The sequence below is a fragment of the Trichomonascus vanleenenianus genome (genome assembly GCF_965637985.1).
Source record: "Trichomonascus vanleenenianus strain CLIB 3782 genome assembly, contig: TRVA0_047S, whole genome shotgun sequence".
Taxonomy (NCBI): domain Eukaryota; kingdom Fungi; phylum Ascomycota; class Dipodascomycetes; order Dipodascales; family Trichomonascaceae; genus Blastobotrys; species Blastobotrys vanleenenianus.
In genome coordinates this window covers 93,552-111,169 of record NW_027481840.1, presented here as the reverse complement: position 1 = coordinate 111,169, position 17,618 = coordinate 93,552, and the positions used below count along the sequence as shown (strand labels likewise).

Here is a 17,618-nt window from a genome sequence, read left to right as displayed (position 1 = left end):
CATCTTGAGTCGTTGCCATAACTCCGAGTCCCAAGGCCCTTGTTTGTTGTTCAATCTACGTAGCTGTTTTTACCTTGACGCGTAAAACCTTCATTTCGCACATGATACCATCGTGGTGGAATGGTAGAGAAGCAGTAATTTAATCCTGCCCGCCACTAAAAATTATTGGAAAAGAGGATTGCAGCGTTTTTTGGCCCGCCAAGTAGCAGTTTGATATGTAGTAATGGTACTACCACATCATATGAATAGGGTTAGAAAACCAGGGCAGGTAATTCATCTGATCGACTCAAACCCTTGACACCCTGGCGCCCAATCAGGCATCATTAGGCTTCACCATGCGTGAAATCAAACACTTGCAGCGGTGAGTAGGCTATTGTATTACACGTACAGTAAGTGCCATCGAACCCATCGATGCTCTCTCGATCTCGATCATTACAGTAGTAACGTTTGCTCCGTGAATTTTATGGATTGTAGTTTGGTACTGATAAAGTGCATGGCTCACGATCTGCGGTCGGTAAGCCGGGGTAGCCTTCCGGCCTCCTGTATTGCAAAGCGTCTAAGAAGGATATCTGCGCGACCATCAGTAGGCACCTGTCCTTCTTCACGCGCTTGCTTTGGGTACAATAGTGCTGATTTGCACGCGTTCGATCGCGGGGTTTATGAAAACAGTTAAGATCATACAATGATTTTGCCTCGAGATGGACTAGGCGAATATTTGCTCACTTCTCCACTAATAATTTTATGTATGCTTCTAAAAATTAATTCTGCCTAATTGGACACTGGTCACAATCGAATTGGAATTAAGCTATCAACATGTTAGACGGCAAAATCTCCCCGAGAGAGATTAGCACAAAGTTTTTCCTCCATGGTGTAATACAATGCGCGCTATCAATAACGAATTCTTTGAGTTGTTCCTACCACTTATTTGAGGACTTGTCACTGTACTTTGTTCAAAGCTTTATCTAGATTAGCCTTCCTTGGATCTAAGGTACCATCATTAATTAAGATTACTACCGTATTGTTAGCTCTTTGATGGGATCGCATATTAGTACTATAATGTCGTCAATAGCCGCTGGTGTTGTGCGTGAGACCATTGTTCGGCGTAGCTTTAATTCTCCAGCAGCCAAAGAAGTAGTTCAAACTTTTCAGGCTCAGTGTGACACTATACACAAGTGGGCTGACGTTAGCAGAATGCTACCATCGCCATGGGAGCTACCATAAAGTGGAAATGAGCTACGCTGGCAGCGATCTAAACGTCGAAGTTTCCTACCGTGGTACGACATCTACACTGAATTATCCAACGGCTGCGCTGAGTTCGAGTACGAGGTCATGATCTTTGCTTACGGCGGGCTGGTCAATTTTTCCTCTGGATCTCCAATTGATACACCTAACACTGGCTGCATTGACTGGAATTTGTGCAGTGGACGAACGTTGACATTGCTGTCTAAAGCTTCGTTGTGTCCGATGATACAAGCTCCTACGTACTCTGATGACCTACTTTTTCAACTACTTGCTTGAGAGACAGCGTGCCTAAAGCTTTGTTGTGTCCGATGATACAAGCTCCTACGTATTCTGATGACCTACTTTTTCAACTACCTTGCTGAGAGACAGCGCGTCTCAAGCAAGTAGTACTGCTATTCGCCAGCTCTGGTGCCACCTTCACAATGTCCACTTACTCTCATTCTCTATACAATACCTTTGGGATATGGTCAGTGGCATTGGCAGCCAGTGCGTTGGCTAGGGCCCCACCAAGTGGACACTTTTATATCTTTCAATTCTCCCAGGCCCGCGGAAGGAATATGGTCTAACTACAAAGGTATTACTAATTGTGGTACTTGGTACTATCATCGAGTCTACATGAATGATGCTTTTACATAATCCTGGAGATTGTAGATCAAGGTACTAGTGTAGTTGATAGTATGCGGCATAGAAGTCCGTGCATTCATGCTACCGGTAGTTCACTATATATGGGCAGCTTCGAAATATTGATACCATATGTCAATTATGGGCCGCGGATCACGCTTATCTATTTTGCTTCTCTATCTTCTATTGCCGGACGGCTGTCGCGTGGGAAGCCGAGTCTCAGGGGGTGGTCCCCCATATAATCGGTAAAATGTACGGTATAATGCTATAAGCATATATAAGCATCGATTGCTGTCGATTTGTGGATTTTTCTTTCACTTTCATTATTAACTACTACAGTTTACTGAAATACCACATAAAATGCAATATCTCACGACTACCCTTGACCTCGTATTCAAACATAATACCCATACATGTACTACCATGGCGATGCCGTAAACATGTCGATGTCTGCTAACACCAAGGTATGGCAACTACCACGGCGCTTTTGCCTACAATACAGTGTTACTGTAGTACTTACTACCTACAACACAACCCTATAGCGGTGCTTTAATCCCCACAGGCACTGTGTGTCTAAGTATACATGTAACGCACTCGTATTACAAATGGTTTGTTGCGGTGTGTGCCCAGGGTTGGGGGTTACTCGTTCCCCAGATGGACCCCCACGGAATCTGAGCCAAAAAAAGCAAGCCGTCTCCGCAAATCCGACCCCCCTCTACAGTTGTAAATCAACTTGAATGGTGATAATTCCGGAAAATAGAGCATTCTATAACGGAGAAATTGGATCCGAAAGAGACAGTCGCTCTCTGGAAGCGGATAAACTATCCACCAGATAGCTCGCTTAAGGCTTGTTGAGTTTGTTCCACGCCGTTGGACTTTAAAACGGTCGGAATGGGAGGGACGGGAAACTCCGCACCCGGGTTAACTTTCATATCGTATTTCTCCCCGAAAGCCAAGCAAAGCCCAACTTTAAAAGCGATGAAGGCAGTGATACGCATGGGCTGTAAGCGTTTGGAGCACGCCGGTCTTATGATAACCGGAACTTTTAAAGAGAGCGCCGTTTGATTGGCTCCATCCCGCGCCCGATGCTTGGTTGGACTGAGACGGCTGATCAAGACAGCGTTACACAGTGGGGAGAGGTGCAGAGACCTTCTCCTCATTCCCTCCTCCGGCGCCCTAGGTCCGTCCGATTTCATTTCTTTCCCCCGCTTTTTTCCACGACGACATTCTAGTAGTTGGACTGAGAGCAGTCAGAGCGGTTTTGTAATATTATTTGGAGAAGAACAGAGGATTTAGGGTGTATCCGACTGAGATATTAATTTTTTTTTCGCTAATTTCGCTCGGGCTGAGCTTTTTTTATTCATTATGTCGACGAGGCTAGACGATACGACTCTGATTGCCGAAGCGTTCAAGGATCTCAAGAGGGACCATGAGGACCTAGAGGACGACGAGCTAACCAGCCAGGGGAAGAAGCGTAGAAGATCCCGCAAGGGCTTGGAGAAGCAGCACGAATGTGATGAGCCGGGGTGCGGCAAGAAGTTCACTCGGCTGGAGCATCTCTCGCGCCACCAGTTAAACCGTAAGTATCTATCGCATCTTCACACCTATCGCATATTTTTTTGAAGGTTATTATTATTCTTCTTATGAGCTCAGAGGAGATCATTGAAGCTTATTGATTTGCGAAGAAGGACTAGTCAAACCAGTTTTGTTCAGTTCTGGTTTGTTCGGCTGATTATTAATCATTCTATTGTCTTCCTTCGTTATAAGCAGATCATTTGGCTACGAAGAAGATGAATTAAACCAGTTGTTGAGCTTGGCTGGGTTTGATCTATTATTGTCTTTTTTTCGTTCTGATGGCATCATTGGAAGCACACAAACCCAGCTTTGTTCAAAGTTTTGTTCAACATCATTTTTTGTTCAATTCAGTCTGTTCAGTTTGTTCAAAGCCAGTTTTGTTCAAATCAGTCTGTTCAGTTTGTTCAAATCAGTTCAGTTTCTTCAAAACCAGTTTTGATCAAGTTTGGATTTGCTAAAATGGGTTTCATTTTAAATATGTTTGACGATTACTAACTAGCTATTGACAGATCGGCCTAAAGAAATCTTCCGATGCACTTGGCCTGATTGTAAAAAAACCTTCGTCCGCGAAGACCTCAAAATCCGACACATTGAACGACATGAACGGAGACAGGCCAGCATTAACGGAAAAGGCCACTCGCGGGGCCGGTCCAAGTCCAATCAATCCGAAGAAGGAAACAGATACGACCAAGCGACTGTCTCCCCGACGATGACCAGCTCGTCTATGACTCCGGGGAAGCACCACTCATTTGACATTGACTACTCGTCGAACCTTGGAGTTGCCTATGGAGAACGAAGCTCCGGCACTACTACCGCTACTAGCGCCCACACCGGGCCCATGTACGGGTTTGACAGCTACAGTCCAATGGCGTCCCATAATAACCGAGACAGCTATCCCCGGTACGGCGGTCGCAAGGGTAGCGAGGTGTACATGACTTCGGCGTCCCCAGATACTCTGACCGGTGCATACTCAATGACAATTGGCCGGCCAATATCAGACCTGCGCAATACAGCGCTCCTGAGCGAAGGAGCCATGCTCATCCCTGAACACGGCAGTTCGTCCGTACATCACAACGGTGCGGCTAATTCTCACGCTGCCACGGACGCCACAGTACACTCAAACACAATCAACCCGGCTACGACTACTACGATTACTAACAATGCAACTTCCGTAGTTGCCACGACGACTAATGGCGCTACCGTCGATGGGGGCGCCGAAGATACTAACACCAACGACCTCATTTCCTGGCTCTTCTCAGAAGACATGATGTCCAACGCCAAGGACCCCCTTTTATCGCCTTCCTTCTACTCATTTGACTCCCCCATGTCGCTCCACAGTCTCCTGTCTCCGCCATCAACTCATGAAGAGATCACCATGTCGGAATCCAAGCGCCAGGAGCTCATGAGAATCATCAACGTCGAATCCCACGACGCAGCGACCCTGGGCGCCTTCCAGACCTATGTCGCCAAGTTCTGGGCCTACGTCCATCCACAGTACCCAATTCTCCACAGACCTTCATTTCAAGCCGATAAGTGCCCTCCGGGGCTGCTATGGGCTATTGTTCTACTCGGGGCGGCTATTGACAAGCAACACGACCTGGCCTATAAGATCGCCGAGCCGCTTCGGTGGCACCTGTTTGGATCGCGCGACTTCCACCCGCCAGCCAAGCTGTGGGTCATCCAGTCCCTCGTGTTCCTTGAGCTCTACGAGAAGACCATGACCGATCGACGCGAACATGAAAGGGCGCACATTCACCATGCGACGACGCTCCAGCTGCTGCGGCGAGGCTCGGTCCTGCGCGGTATGGAGTCTCCGAGGGAATCCGACCCGTGGAAGCGGTGGATCGAGACCGAAGCTGCCAAGCGCGTAGCGCTTATGGCGTTCGTGCTCGATGTTTTTGACGCAACCATGTTTGGTCACGCCATGGTCATGTCGGTCCACGAGATTCGACTGTCGCTACCATGTTCGGAGGCCATCTGGGCTGAGTTCCCCAGCGAAAAGGGCATCCCCCGGCTCCAAAACACTCCAGTTCTCATGGCGCTTAAAAAGATGCTCAACAAGACTCACGTAGACACCGGTCCGTTCGGGAGAAGGGTCCTGCTGAGCGGTTTGCTGTGTCTGGCGCACCAGATGCAGCAGCGAGATCTTCAGGTGAACTCTTTGGGCTGGGGCCAGTTCAAGGATACTTGGAGAGATACTCTGGGCCCAGCATACAACTTCTGGAAGAAGGACTATGACCTATCTGTGCATGGGGACAGTGAGGACAACCACGGGCTTCCAATTGGTAGTGAGGCGAGTAACTACTCTTATACTATGGAGCTTCAAGGATGCACTTCTTCGTTCTACCACCTGGCGCACATGTCGATGATGATCACCTTCCTGGATGCTCAGGTGTACGCCGGAGCCCCAGCGACGCTTAATCAGCCAATCCGGCAAGTTGACCACGAAAACAGCGTGCGGAGGATAAACGAATGGGCCGTAAGCGTGTGGGGTCGGCGAGCGTTCTGGCACGCTATTCAGTTCCTCAAGGAAATGTATCTTGTCACGCATACCCGTCAGGAGCCGCATTCGTTGTACTACGCGACCTGCGACTGCCCTGACCAGACCATATGCGAGCACAGCTATCGCAATGAGGACCCGATTCCACTGAGTAAGATGATAAAGGTGGAATATGATGCGTACAACGACCCGGTTGTCAAGCGGCCGAATGCTGTTTATTTGTCAGCACTTATTGTGTGGGCATTCAGCTACTGCCTGGAGGGTCCCGAGACGACGATTCTTGCAGATAGTGAGAGTGCCATTGAGCAGGATATCCGGGCATTGTCGGGGACTGCGACACTGGCCAATACGGGACGGCTTGATCTGAATCCGGAAGCGGCGATTGCGACGATTGAGAGCGAGACGAACGACATTGCTAGTGCTGAGGACGGGTATGAATATTTGCACCGGCTGGCGAACATGCCGGTGGACGAGATTGGCAAGGCCACGAATAAAAAGAACACGGTGGGGCTGCTGCGCATGGTGGTCCATTCGATCAAGTTCCACCATGCAGAGTTGGTCCAGGAAGGACGGCGGTTGCTGGTGCATTGTATCGACCGGTCGTTGGGCAGGAACAAGGTGCGCTGTGAGTATATGTTCAAGAGGCATCTGTAGACTTATTTATTAGATTTGCATATCACCCTCAACCCTCCGCGAAGCGGGGGGGTTTCCGAGATGTATGTTTGATTTGATTACCCTCCGCGAAGCGGCGGCGTTTGATGGGCTCACCCTCCAAGATCTATGTTTGGTTGAATTGAATCATTTTTATTAATTATTATCTTCCGAGGTCTATGCAATCAATCAATCAATCAATTCGGCTAATCCTCCGCGAAGCGGAGCTAAGGGGGGTTTGGGGGGCGAGCCCCCCAAGTTAGCCAAAATAGCATGCGATCATGTTAAAATCCCCGAAGGGTCATACTCGGTTAAAGCGTGAATTCGGCAACTACAGTAAACCACAGCAAAGCGATTATCCAATACAGTATAATTAATCCTGTTCGGCAATGGCAACCAAACGCTCGTCAATCTCGTCTACACTAAGCTTCCGGAACCCTTCCTTCGTCGCGACACCAATCTCAATATCGTTCTTACGGAAATCAACAGCAAGCACATTGGACAAAGTCGTAATTGCCGTCTCGACAACCTGCTTCCAGTCGCCCGCCGCATGCTCCTTGTTCTTGAGCTTCTTCTCCAGGTAGTTCATCGTCTCCTGCTGCTTAGGCCCCGTCGAAGTCGCCTTGTACCCCACATAGTAACCCGCCGGGTCGCACTTGTACACCTGCGGACCCTTCTCGTCGTCCACCGCCACCAGGGTAATGGCCACACCCAACGGTCGCATATAAGCCCGCTGCGTGTATATCTGGTTAATGTTCGCCATACGCTTCGCCAGCACGTCGCAAGGCATATCAAACCCGTGCTTGTACCTGTACTCCGACGCCTCGGAACGCGCCCTGTCTACAATGGCCCGTCCATCTGCAATTTGGCCCGTCACGACCGCCCCGACCGTCGGCGACACCTTGAAGATGTACGTCACAGTGTCGGGATCAAGCAGCTTATCAGGCACCTTCTTCTGTGAAATCACCACCGAGCAGTCCTTGCCCCGTAGGCCCAACGAAGTGATGTTCGCAGAGGTAATCGCCTTGAAAGCATACTCTATCATCCTCCATTAGCATCTTTCCATACTACATCGCCACAACATCAACTTACCCACTTGGTATAGCCGCCCTTCCGGCGAAAAAATCGTAATATGTCTATCGAACCCGGCACTCCCTACTCAATTCATTAGCCTCCCGCCTTTTGCTGCCTCAATTGACCGCTACCTACCCGACATTTCTTAATTCTGCTGCGTTCTCAAACGGTGGCGCGTTGGATAGTCCAACTTCGAGCCTTCCCTCCCCCCAACTTTTTCGTGTTCGGGGCGCGCGTTGGGACTTCTCACCTCCCACGAGCTCTGGCGACGGAGCTTCCTGGGGGGCCAGCCCCCCAGACCCCCCGTGGCTCCGCTTCGCGGAGATTCAGCCTTTTCTCCGCGAAGCGGAGCCTCAGGGGGGTTTGGGGGGACTGGTCCCCCCAATTGTCTCCACTGCCGCCAATTGTCGCCGTTGGACTTCGTGATGTCACCGCCACACTTGCCACCGCCACATGCGGCTTTTGGTTGTTTTTTTGGTGATGTCTGCGCGCGCGCACGCGTGGTTGGGAGGAAACGCATCGAAGCATTTTCTATGCCGCGACAGGGGCCTGTTTGGCGATAGCCGGAGGCGAAGAGAGTGTGAAAGAAAGATAAGGGAGGATTGAGACGGGATAGAGTAGGTAAATCCTGTGTCTTCATTATATTTTTGACTAACTAGATTAAGGCTGTCGTCCTATTAGTATTTTGACGGATTGAGACTGTCGTTTGACTGGTATTTTGGTGATATAACATGGTTGAAACGTTCACACGGGATAAAAAGACCGAAGAGGAGACGCCATTCTACGAGCGGTTTGTCAATGGATACCGGCCTAAAGTATCGTATCATTACAATGCTGAAGTGGCCAAGTTCCATTATGGGCAGAAACACCCCATGAAGCCGTTCCGGCTCATGTTGACGGACCATTTAGTGCTGAGCTACGGCTTGCATAAGGAGATGGATCTATACGAGCCAAGGCGGGCGACGACAGAGGAGATTCTCGACTTCCACAGTGCGGACTATGTTGATTTCCTGGAACGGGTAACCCCGGAGAACAAGGAGTCGTTTGGTGATATCCAAATGCAGTTCAACATTGGTGACGACTGTCCAATTTTCGACGGAATGTACGACTACTCGGCAATGTATGCTGGGACATCACTGGATGCATCGCGCAAGCTGATTAGCGGGCAAAGCGACATTGCTGTAAATTGGTCCGGCGGCCTGCATCATGCCAAGAAGCACGGGGCGTCCGGATTCTGTTACGTGAACGACATTGTATTGGCTATATTGAACTTATTACGAGTCCATGCAAGAGTTTTGTACATTGATATTGACATACACCATGGTGATGGTGTTCAAGAGGCATTCTACCAGACAGATCGCGTCATGACTCTGTCATTCCACAAGTACAATGGCGAGTATTTCCCCGGGACGGGCAATTATGACGAGATTGGAGCCGACGATGGTAAGCACTACTCGCTAAATGTACCCTTGAAAGATGGTATTGACGACGAGTCGTATACTAGGCTGTTCAAGTCGGTGGTCGAGCCGGTGATGTCGGTGTTCCAGCCGGGGGCTGTCGTGTTGCAGTGCGGTGCAGATTCGCTGGGGTGCGACCGGCTGGGGTGTTTCAACCTTAATACGCAAGCGCACGGCGAGTGCGTGCGGTTCGTCAAGAGCTTTGGTGTGCCATTAATAGTTCTGGGCGGAGGAGGTTATACTCCGAGGAATGTGTCACGGCTGTGGGCGTACGAAACGTCGGTGTGTCTTGATGCTGCGTTGAGTCCGCAGCTGCCGAGCACCATGCCGTATATTAAGTACTTTGGGCCGGATTATTCGTTGCATCCGAACCTTAGTGGTAAAATCGACAATAAGAACACACGGAAGCACTTGGAGCAGGTGAAATTGAGGGTTATTGAGCAGTTGCGATATCTTAAGGGGGCTCCGTCTGTTCAATATCAACTGATTCCGCCCGATCTCACTGGGTATAAGGAGGATGTTGATGCCGCGTTGAAGGACGATCTGGACGATAAGCTCGCTGATTCGCGACACTAAACCATTTATTATTCGCTATTACTGGTTGTTATTGGGCTGCTACTGATTTTTGCTGGTTAATATGTGCCTAGTATTTGGCTAGTATTTGGCTAGTATTTGGCTAGTATTTGGCTAGTATTTGGCTAGTATTTGGCTAGTATTTGGCTAGTATTTGGCTAGTATTTGGCTAGTATTTGGCTAGTATTTGGCTAGTATTGGCTATAACTGGTAGCTATAACTGGTATTACTGGCTACCACTTGCTGATATCGGTTGTAACCGGCTGCTATAGACGATCATGAACGGTTGCTGTTTAATACAGGCGATACTGAGCGACTACCATCTATTAAAGGCGACTATGAGCGATTATAAGCGGTTAACGTCTACTGTCGGCGATTAAAAGCGCGGTTAGCGCCTATTATTGGCTACACCGGCAAGAAATGCACGCTACGCGACGGCTATTTTGGAGAAAGTGGGGTCCGTCCCGCTCGGGTAGACCTGACCCATCGTCAAGCCGCACGCGGCTGTGCTACCCGGGGAGGGGAAAGCGAAAAATTTGACCCGATCTGAGATCCCGTTCCGAGTGTGCCACTTGGCGTTCCACGACGGTCTTCCATAGCCTGCTATGGTCTACGAGAGGCGAAATTCAGCCAGAGCCTGGCCAGGACCTACTGAATAAAAAGTCCTTAGTAATATTGGGCTGTTTATATCATGGCCGACGGAACTTTCTGGTCGGTTCCGGTGCGGGTTACCCCGGATCGTGACACGCCGCTGCGCCCGCAACCGGGAGGGAAAAATTGGGCCGAAAGGGGGGTGTGAGTGAGGGAGACACCGCCGAAGAGGAGGGGTTGACTCTTTGCAAAACCTGCTTAAACCTCACCGATTTTTACTATTTTCCACATTTTTATTCCATCCACCTATCCATATCTGTGGTTACTCCATTTCTAGTGGTTTTGGATACTCCCGTTGGATACTTTTTGGTCTGATTGGATTTATTTCCATTTTATTAGGGTTTGCTGGAATATAAAATCAGGTATAGAAGAAGAAGATGCCGGAACACAGCGAGCTGACGAAGAAGACGTTCTTGAAATATGCGTCGATAAACGAAGGGGGTGACAAGTACCTGTCTCTGGAGGATTTCCTCGACGCGATTGCTCCGCCAGATGAAGACTACCACAAGATCTCCCGTAACTCGTACGCGGTGCTCTTCCAGATTGCCGACCGAAGCAAGAGCGGCCGCGTGTCGCTTCACGACTGGTTCGCGTTCGAGCAGCTGCTAGACAAGCCAGACGCCGAGTACGAGATCGCATTCCGGCTGTTTGACCAGGATGGTCACGGCGAAGTGGACTTTGACCAGTTCGTCAGGAACTATGAGGCTCACAAGTCGCCAGATGCTCTTCCATTCGACTGGAACTCCAAGTGGGCTACCCTCTATCTCGGCGGTAAGTCCAAGCGACACACTCTGTCGTACGCCATGTTCTCACAGATGCTCAGCGGTCTTATGGGTGAGCGGGTACGACAGGCTTTCCAGTACTACGACCGGTCCAACACTGGTTATATTCTACCAGAGCAGTTCCAGGAGATCATCAAGAAGACTGCCAGCCACAAGCTGTCCGACACGATGCTCGAGAACCTGCACACGCTGTGTAACATCTCGCAGTCCTCCAAGGTGTCATACGCTTCCGTAAGAGCCTTCCTTAACGTGGTTAGACACATTGATATGGTCGATGTTATTGCCCAGAACGCAACGGCCCGCTCCAAGGATGGCCTCATTACGCGCCAGGACTTCATGGAGGAAGCCGCCAAGTCGACCAAGTTCTCCCTGTTCACTCCGCTCGAGATCGACGTGCTGTTCCACTTCACTTCACTCTCCAACAAGACGGGCCGACTTTCGCTCGACGACTTCCGACGCGTCTTCGATCCGACTTGGCTCGCCCCCGCCGAGCGATACATCAAGTCAGAGATGCAGAAGATCGAGGCGGCCAAGAACGCGCTCGTTAACCCGCGAAGTTTCCTTAGCGAGGTGTTTGAGTCTGCATACAATTTCGCGTTGGGCTCCTTTGCCGGTGCTTTCGGTGCTACCGTAGTGTACCCTATTGACCTGGTTAAGACGCGTATGCAGAACCAGCGAACCTCTCAGCCGGGTCAACAGCTGCTCTATAAGAACTCCATTGACTGCTTCACCAAGGTCATCTCCCGGGAAGGTTTCCGAGGGCTCTACTCGGGTCTGGGACCCCAGTTGGTCGGTGTAGCCCCAGAAAAGGCCATCAAGCTGACCGTTAACGACTTGGTGCGAGGCAAGCTGACCGGTAAGGACGGAGCCTTGCCGCTGTGGGCCGAAATCGTTGCCGGCGGTACCGCCGGCGGTTGCCAGGTCATCTTCACTAACCCGCTCGAGATCGTCAAGATCCGACTGCAGATCCAGGGTGAGCTGTCTAAGTCGGTCGAGAACGTGCCCAAGCGAAGCGCGCTTTGGATCGTGCGAAACCTCGGTTTGGTGGGTCTCTATAAGGGTGCCACTGCCTGTTTGCTGCGAGATGTGCCCTTCTCGGCTATCTACTTCCCGGCTTACGCTCACCTCAAGAAGGACTACTTCGGCGAGGGCCCTAACAAGAAGCTTAATGTGTGGCAGCTGCTTGTTGCAGGTGCAATTGCCGGTATCCCAGCCGCTTACCTCACTACCCCAAGTGATGTCATCAAGACGCGACTCCAGGTCGAGTCGCGAAAGGGCCAGACGACCTATCACGGCCTGAGGCACTGTGCATCGACCATCATGAAGGAGGAAGGGTTCAAGGCCTTTTTCAAGGGCGGTCCAGCTCGAATTCTCCGATCCTCGCCGCAGTTTGGCTGCACTCTGGCTGCCTATGAGGTGCTTCACCAGATGTTCCCACTGCCAGGTCACGCCAAGACTGAAGCTGGTCACGCCACGCCATCCCACGAGGGCAAAATCGCTGGTTCGCCGGTCAAGTACCTGCGAAGCAGAAACGCTCTTAAGATTCTTCTTGATATTGATGAGAACTTTGGCAAGCCAGGCATGCTCACTCCTAAGCGGGCTGCCCTCATTCCTGGTCTCAAGGCCAAGGTCAACTAAAAATATTTGCTGCTTTTTTTATAATGTGTACTATGATGATAGAGTTTATTCTTTTAATGCTCCACCCCACCACCGGTATACCAAAATCTGGTTTACAACTTCTCCAAGTCATTTTTCATTTCTGCAAATCCGGCTTAATCGTTTCCCCAAAGCCGGTTTAATACTTCATCCGAAACCCCGAGCTTAAGAAGAGGTATCCCCTAGCGATGCTCATCGAACTCATCTCCCTAATATAGTAACCATCCTAATACGATAATCACTCTAATACGGGGTAAGTGGCCTGAGATTCCTTTGGTGAATGTTATGCCGAGACGGAGATCTCCGTCCCGGACTAAAAGATGTGTGTGTGCTGACGTTTACCGTCCACAGTAAAAAGTACCCCTGAATGGTCCCCCCGTTGCCATACTAGTAATGGAGTATATTCGAGGGCCAGCCCTCGAGCTCCCGTAGTTGGGGGCTCTGCCCCCAAACCCCCCGTAGCGACACTCCGTGTCGATGTTGGCCCTTTTTTGGAGAGGCAATGGAGTATTTCTGTCTACTATGCCAACCTTCCACGTGGAAACAATAAATCTTACCCAGACTATGGCATAATACTGCCACATTGCTACCCTGGCTGGATTAAGCTGATAATGAAAGGTTTCATTAGTGGCACGGATATGTTCACCTCATGAATAATAGCCACACAACAGCAGCACTTGGGTTTTGTGAATGGAGGTATACGTGATACAACTGTAGCTAGAGGGTAGACGACCTCCGCGAAGCGGAGCTACGGGGAGTTTGAGGGGCTGGCCCCTCAAGTCGATCCTCCAGATTCAAAATATTAGGCCAAGAGTACAGATTAGCAAATTAGATAGCACAATCCCCCGTCTAAGTTATATAGTCTACGGAGATGAATAAATTAAGAAGCAGGGGCACCCAATTCATAGCGGACGTAGAGCTCGTCGATAAAATGCGGGTGCTTTATGCCCGGGCTGCGAGCATTCTTAAACGCCGCCAATGCGTCCTTCACTCTGAAATGAAGATGCTCTATCATGTAGCTGCAGATGAAGAAGCCGGTCCTGTTGAAGCCATAGTGGCAATGAATCGCTACTACGGGGTCTTCGACTTCAGCCTCGTCAAGGCACTTATCCACCAACGTAATGAATTCCTTGACTTCCTTCTCCGTTGGAGGGATCTTCGACACAGTCGGGAACTTATGGTACTTGATGCGCTTGAACGTCAGCGGCTCGTAAGGCGGCGTCTCGCGTGAAATGTCAATCACATCAGTCACATCCGGATACTTCTGCTCGAAAATAACAGGACTGTGAGACTGGTCCTCCTGGCGAAGCGTCTTCATGCCCCGGAAAGGCGTTCCGGGAATACGGTCGCCCACCGACTGCACCTGTCGCCACTTCGCCTCGTTCTTGAGGGACCACTTGTCCATTTTCGAAGCCATAAACGCCAGCTGCCACCCCAGCGATAGCTTCTTGTCTACGTGCTGGAATATAAAGTCTCCCACGAGCCCACACAGGATTTGGGGCTTCTCAATGATGACCGCATGCCCGCACACGGGGATAATTGTCGATTCCACGACATCGCAACTCCTCTGATGCTTCGAGGCTCCGGCAAACCACTCTAATATCTGAGAAATGTGCATATCTGGAGGCAATACCTCGTCTTCGGCTGCTCCTACGAGGTATAACGGACACCCAAGAGAGGTCCACTCTTCGTTCGACGCCGGGACAAAATTGTATGCTGTACGCATCCACGCACGTGTATTCACTTGCAGGTTGTACCGCAGTTGCTTCTTTCTTACTTCCTGTTCTTCTTCGGACCACTGGGCCTCACCGGGGTTCTGCGGATCTCGCCCGACCATACGCGACACTGAATGCGATTTCAGCCCTCCGACACGGTCTCCGGCCCTGAAAAGGTCCATTACGACAGCCGGCATATACGGAAGAGCCCCACGAATACCTTCAAACTTGGGATCGACTACAGCAGGCGGACAGAGGGCAATCACGCCGACACAGCGGCTCCCTAGCCGCTCAGCCAGCTTTACTGAGAGCACAGACCCCATCGAGTGGCCTATGAGAACAATTTCCTGGTCTGGCACGCTCCCTTGTATAACTGCCTCGAGGGTGCCCAGCAGGGTCTCCTGGGAATAGGCCTTATAATCTGGCACATACTCAGACTTGCCGTGGCCCGGTAGGTCTACGGAGAGAACCGTGGCAAAGTGCGAGAAGTAGTCTATAAGGTACTCAAACTGGTTCAGCTGACCGCCAAGGCCGTGAACGAAGAGTACGCAAGGGATCGCTGGAAGTTTATGAGCCTTATAGTGCTGCAATACAAACACCCTCAGGTTGAACGTGAACCCGGGTTTGACATGAAAACTGCGCACGGTGGAGTGCTTCTGGATGAGCGGGGAGTCCCCTGAGGACTGTAGCAGTCGAGTCTCCAGCTCTGAGTGAAAAAGCAGGTTTTTCAGAGTCTCGAAGGCCATTTACCGGTAGTGGTGGTGAGGATCGGTGATTTCTCGCTGGTCGCGCCGTGTGAATCATCTTATCAATCGGCTGCAAACCGCCTCGTGCTCCCCATCATCCCCATCGTTGGCCTCATCATAGGCGATGAATTATAGGCCAACGCTATGCTTAGTTGATATTCGACGAATTAAATTTGCTTTACAAATAATAAATCGTTCTATTTTGAAGGATTCGAAATTACCGATACTAAATTTAGGGGGGTTCTATTTTGAAGGTCTAATGATGCCTGGGCTAGATCTGTGGGAAATAAGGACAATTTTGGGCCCTGACTCTAGGTAGTTTGATATTCGAACAGTTTTAAAAGTGCAATATACATAAGTGATCTGTGTATGGGGTCTATCTTTCAAAGTTCTAAGTCGGATGAGCACATTTTGCAAGACTTTTACACCACATCCTTGGAGCTTGGAAAGTGTAGGCCAGGCCAGGCCAAGCGAACCAACCGCAGTCTCACCAAATAGTTCGTAGATATAGGTGGTACCTGTATCAATGAGCGAATATACTTATAGAAGATCTAGACCGCACAATTTTTTGCCGACCTTCATTATCTGTCCACGCTGCAACCCGGACTCCCTAGCTGAAGATCTTGCAATCAGACACTCCGCAATTTGACAGATGTCAGGAACACAGAAATTTGCCTATCCCAGTACTTCGTCTGCGTAATTATGTACCAACAACCCGTAGCGACACTCAAGTGAAACGTCTCCGATCATTGATCTAGACAGATCTAGACAAAGTAGGACAGGTACCCTGTCATGTGTGGACGGTACCAGTCATCTGTAAATGGCATCAATAGACGTTCACAAGGGAAGTACTGCGTCAATTGGAATCCACAAAGGAATTACAGCAGCATATTGGGGGATCCCTAAGGTATATAAGGCCGTTGAGTTCTCTGATTTGGTACGCTCTTTAGCCATGATTTGAATACATCTTTGAGCCACCTGTGACATTCTTTAACTTGTCTGTGGGTTCGACTTGTCTTCAGCAGTCCAGTGGTTCAAGGTAACACTTATCACGGCTCAACACCGAGGATGCAAAGTGCTCATTAGTCGAACACTCTGGCTCGCGATTTATGGGGATCGATGAGCGAGAGTGCCGTGAACCCTTGAAGTATGGTCGAAATGACTTCGTGCGGGTTCTTCGGAGAGCACGAGAATTGTCAACGATGTCGTAGTTGTCGTATCGACATCAGTGACATACTCATCCTTAGCCTGTTGGATGGTACCGGGAATGGCCAACGACTGCAATGGTGGTGTACCAACTGCGTTGCTGTGCTATCCCGCTCGCCAAAGACGGCCGAAGTCGAATTCAGCGAGTCATCAGATCGCATGAATCGAAATCTTTATGCTTAATTTAAATCATAAGTAATTCAAGGTTCGTAATAATAATCAGTGAAATGAATATCGAGATGTTTCCAAATGCCAAAACCATGGACAATGGCTAGTAGTTCTTTTGCACCGATTTATAGCTTGCAGTAGTCCAGTCTTCAACATCGATCATATTTTTTGAACTGTGTTGACTAAGCAATATCGCATGTTGTTAATGAGATAGCAGTGACAAAAATCTATAATGATGGCTGCCATTGAGCACGTTAAATGAGCACATTAAGAATGTCCGGCCCTAGTCATCCCGAGCACATTGAACGATGTCAGTAATCCATGTGATCCGTAAGCTTGGCGGGGCATTTCCAGAACTCACGAAGGTCCGAGTATGCAATATCGTAAGCAAAGGGGGCTGTCAGATAAACCAAATAGGTTGTGATTCTGTGTACCTACATAAGATAACTCCATATATTTCATACGTATAGAATTACGAAGCCCGACAGAATAATGACTTGAATTGGAAGAATCGCATGCATGAAGCACGTTACGATAAGAAAAATGATTACATAGGGGCCAATGATAATGTACGGAGACGTTCTGATGAAAGAATTGGATGGGTCAATTTCCGGACTACGGTACATTTATACCACCATTTCGAATAAAAAGTTCTGCAAAAAAAGATACCGTGGTAATGTAATGGCTCAAATTTTATGTATATCTACAGCTAGGCGGGATACAAAAGGTAAGATGGGTCCTTAAAGCACTACCGATAACCCTATCGATCGAAGGTCGGTCGGGCTTTTGGATCGGAGGAGTAATGAGACCTGCCTGAGTTACATAAATCAACACTAAATACAGTATTCTTGAGCACATAGAATGAGCATATATTACCATTCATATATGAAGAATTGAACTGATTGGAACAGTTCCACAAGTCTGCCCCGATGAATAGAACTCTGGCTACCATCTACCGGTATCATTAATAATACTGTACCAATTACTGTAATGGTAATAAA

At 49.4% G+C, this 17,618-nt stretch overlaps 5 protein-coding genes across 5 annotated transcripts; 3 read left to right on the top strand and 2 right to left on the bottom strand.

Moving 5' to 3' along the window:
- Positions 1 to 3,228: 3,228 nt before the first annotated feature.
- SDD4 (Sdd4p) lies at positions 3,229 to 6,592 on the top strand (the record flags this gene model as incomplete). The annotated part of the gene is made up of 2 exons (XM_076686986.1): positions 3,229 to 3,442; positions 3,948 to 6,592. The coding sequence occupies 2 exons, from the start codon at positions 3,229 to 3,231 to the stop codon at positions 6,590 to 6,592; spliced, it is 2,859 nt and encodes a 952-aa protein (XP_076538823.1).
- A 370-nt stretch (positions 6,593 to 6,962) lies between these two features.
- SCL1 (proteasome core particle subunit alpha 1) lies at positions 6,963 to 7,805 on the bottom strand (the record flags this gene model as incomplete). Its single annotated transcript, XM_076686985.1, has 3 exons — positions 6,963 to 7,627; positions 7,682 to 7,744; positions 7,799 to 7,805. 3 exons carry the CDS (start codon positions 7,803 to 7,805, stop codon positions 6,963 to 6,965), a joined length of 735 nt encoding a protein of 244 aa, XP_076538822.1.
- Positions 7,806 to 8,233: 428 nt separating this feature from the next.
- On the top strand, positions 8,234 to 9,696 carry HOS2 (histone deacetylase HOS2; the record flags this gene model as incomplete). Its single annotated transcript, XM_076686984.1, has 2 exons — positions 8,234 to 8,280; positions 8,329 to 9,696. Exon 2 carries the CDS (start codon positions 8,395 to 8,397, stop codon positions 9,694 to 9,696), a length of 1,302 nt encoding a protein of 433 aa, XP_076538821.1. The 5' UTR covers positions 8,234 to 8,280; positions 8,329 to 8,394.
- Positions 9,697 to 10,721: 1,025 nt separating this feature from the next.
- Positions 10,722 to 12,764, top strand: AGC1 (citrin; the record flags this gene model as incomplete). Its single annotated transcript, XM_076686983.1, has 1 exon — positions 10,722 to 12,764. One exon carries the CDS (start codon positions 10,722 to 10,724, stop codon positions 12,762 to 12,764), a length of 2,043 nt encoding a protein of 680 aa, XP_076538820.1.
- An 898-nt stretch (positions 12,765 to 13,662) lies between these two features.
- LDH1 (triacylglycerol lipase) lies at positions 13,663 to 15,243 on the bottom strand (the record flags this gene model as incomplete). The annotated part of the gene is made up of 1 exon (XM_076686982.1): positions 13,663 to 15,243. The coding sequence occupies one exon, from the start codon at positions 15,241 to 15,243 to the stop codon at positions 13,663 to 13,665; it is 1,581 nt and encodes a 526-aa protein (XP_076538819.1).
- Positions 15,244 to 17,618: the final 2,375 nt, after the last annotated feature.